A 2,195-nucleotide genomic window follows, 5' to 3' on the forward strand; every position below is an offset into this window, starting at 1 on the left:
AACATAGCTTCAAGAGGGCACCCCCATACCCCCTGTAAAGGGTCATTATTCATGGAGGACCCATTTTTTTTTGTTAATGAGCCCTGCAACACAATTTTGTGCGCCCCATACTCGCAGGCACCTCTTGTTGAGCCGGTCAATTGCTCACGGAATGTTGCCAAGTGTTGATAGCGGTAACTGGAAACCTGTTGCAGCCTGTTAGAAAGGCGATTGAAATGATGTAGGGGGTGGTTGAGGCACCCCCCAACGAAATTGCAGTAGTCATCGTCGATCACTTGCTTTTTTGGTTCTTGGGTGCCAGGCGGCACGCACGGGGCAGCTTATGGAGCACCTGTGATATGGTACGAGGGCCCTCGAATGGCACGTCTAGAGGGTCTATGGGGGAGCCCTCTAAACCAGCCTGCCCATGCCCATGGAGATACAACCAATCAACACCTACACTTGCAACAAAAAGTTCATCGAGGGATGGGAGGCCGGCCATCTACAGAGTAGCTTTTTCAGGTGGAAAGTCGTGCTCTTCTTTGTGTACAGTTTGAACGGGACCTAAATCTTCCAAATCTCACTAGAGCAAGGCTAGCGCTAGGCTGTTAAGAAGGGAGTTTGCGAGCCTACATTTGTTTGCAACGGGAGCCGAACAAGAAGCTCCTGCCCGGCAGCAGCATGTTAGCCCATCTGGCGCACAGCCCCAAGCTGCATTTGCGAACGGAGAGAAGGATGGTGCTGCCCCCAACCCAAATGGCCATGGGCCCAACCCTTCTCTCAGAATTGACCCCTCCTTTGTCGTGCCGCCTGAGCACAGGCCTTGTCGAGCTCCATCGGCAGCTTCATCGCATCAAATTCCTGGCATCCACCTGGGCCCTCTTACGTCCAGTGTGGCAACTGCACGAGAATCCCTCGTCTCACAGGTAATGCGAGGAATGGGGTTTCTTCCAGATTGTTAACCATGGCGTTCCCCAAACCCTAATTCAGAATTTAAGAGACGAGGCACGAGTGTTTTTTGACCTCCCTCTGCAGAAGAAGGTTGAAGTTAAGAGGAGCTCTGAGAACTTTCTGGGTTACAATGATGGAGAACTTACCTAGAATGTGCGTGACTGGAAGGAGGTTTATGACATGGCACCTGCCGGCTCATTTGAGCTCCCTGCCAATTTTGACGCGGATGATCAGAATACCCTGGTTCATACTAATTAGTGGCCTTCTTTTATGCCCAATTTGAGGTTTGTACTGTGGTCCATTTTAAATACCTTCAGATGGTTGGCACACACACACACACAGCCGACATGGTAAGACAAGGAACTTTGCCTAGTATATCCTTAGCGACCAAGCTAATGCAGAAGACATTGCTTGCATGCAGAAAAGTATGCGAAGAGTACATGGCAGCGCTGGACAAATTGGCCTTTACCCTGCTTGAGCTTATGGCAGAAAGCTTGGGACTTCCTTCGCGCCGTTTCCATGAAGATTTCAAGTCCTCTACAACAAGTCTTTTCCGCTTGAATCATTACCCAATTTGTCCCGCTCCGGAGCTTGCTTTGGGTGTGAGCAGGCACAAAGATGTTGGAGCACTTACCATCCTTCTACAGGGTGATGTTGGGGGCTTAGAGGTGCGAAGTAAACATGGTGAATGGATCGGTGTGAAGCCGAATCCAGATGCTTTCGTCATCAATGTGGGGGACATCACTCAAGTGAATTTTAAGTGTCATCAAGCACGAGGATGTGTACTTGAGAATGTACTTAGTTGTCAGCCCCTATGTCAATATCCTTGCTAAAAGAGCAATCGAGTGCTCTTGACTTAGCAACTGCTAAGGGCCAACCCCTAGAAAGAAACATTGCATCTAGCTCAAAGGACACCCCTAGCACCTCAATCCTAGATGGAGCGTTCTTAAATGAGAACTGGGAGTACGAACTATGAGCGGAAACTCTGACCGACTTATACACGGGTCACACCTATAACGTGGGCTGATTAGATATCCTACAATCCACAATGGGTGCTACTAGTGTGGAGGATCAACAACAAAGATTTTGTGAGGTCATCCATAGGGTCATTGAGTTAGAGAGACAAAACAAGGGGATCAACATGCCTTCAACGGGTCTCATGAGATTCTTGGATACAAGGAAGGCTAAACAACTAACCTTATCGCAAATGGAGACTCCCTTATTAAGTCCGATGGATCCTCCATATGTTGTTTCGCCAGGGGTCT

The 2,195-nt window shown here is 48.9% G+C and overlaps 1 protein-coding gene across 1 annotated transcript; it reads left to right on the forward strand.

Annotated features, from left to right (window-relative positions):
• The first annotated feature begins 1,351 nt into the window (after positions 1 to 1,351).
• LOC147426939 (1-aminocyclopropane-1-carboxylate oxidase homolog) lies at positions 1,352 to 1,763 on the forward strand. Its single transcript, XM_086498254.1, has one exon. The coding sequence runs from the start codon at positions 1,371 to 1,373 to the stop codon at positions 1,761 to 1,763; it is 393 nt and encodes a 130-aa protein (XP_086354380.1). The 5' UTR covers positions 1,352 to 1,370.
• Positions 1,764 to 2,195: the final 432 nt, after the last annotated feature.

This window comes from Adiantum capillus-veneris, chromosome 24 (genome assembly GCF_014529385.1).
Source record: "Adiantum capillus-veneris isolate H3 chromosome 24, ASM1452938v2, whole genome shotgun sequence".
Lineage (NCBI taxonomy): Eukaryota > Viridiplantae > Streptophyta > Polypodiopsida > Polypodiales > Pteridaceae > Adiantum > Adiantum capillus-veneris.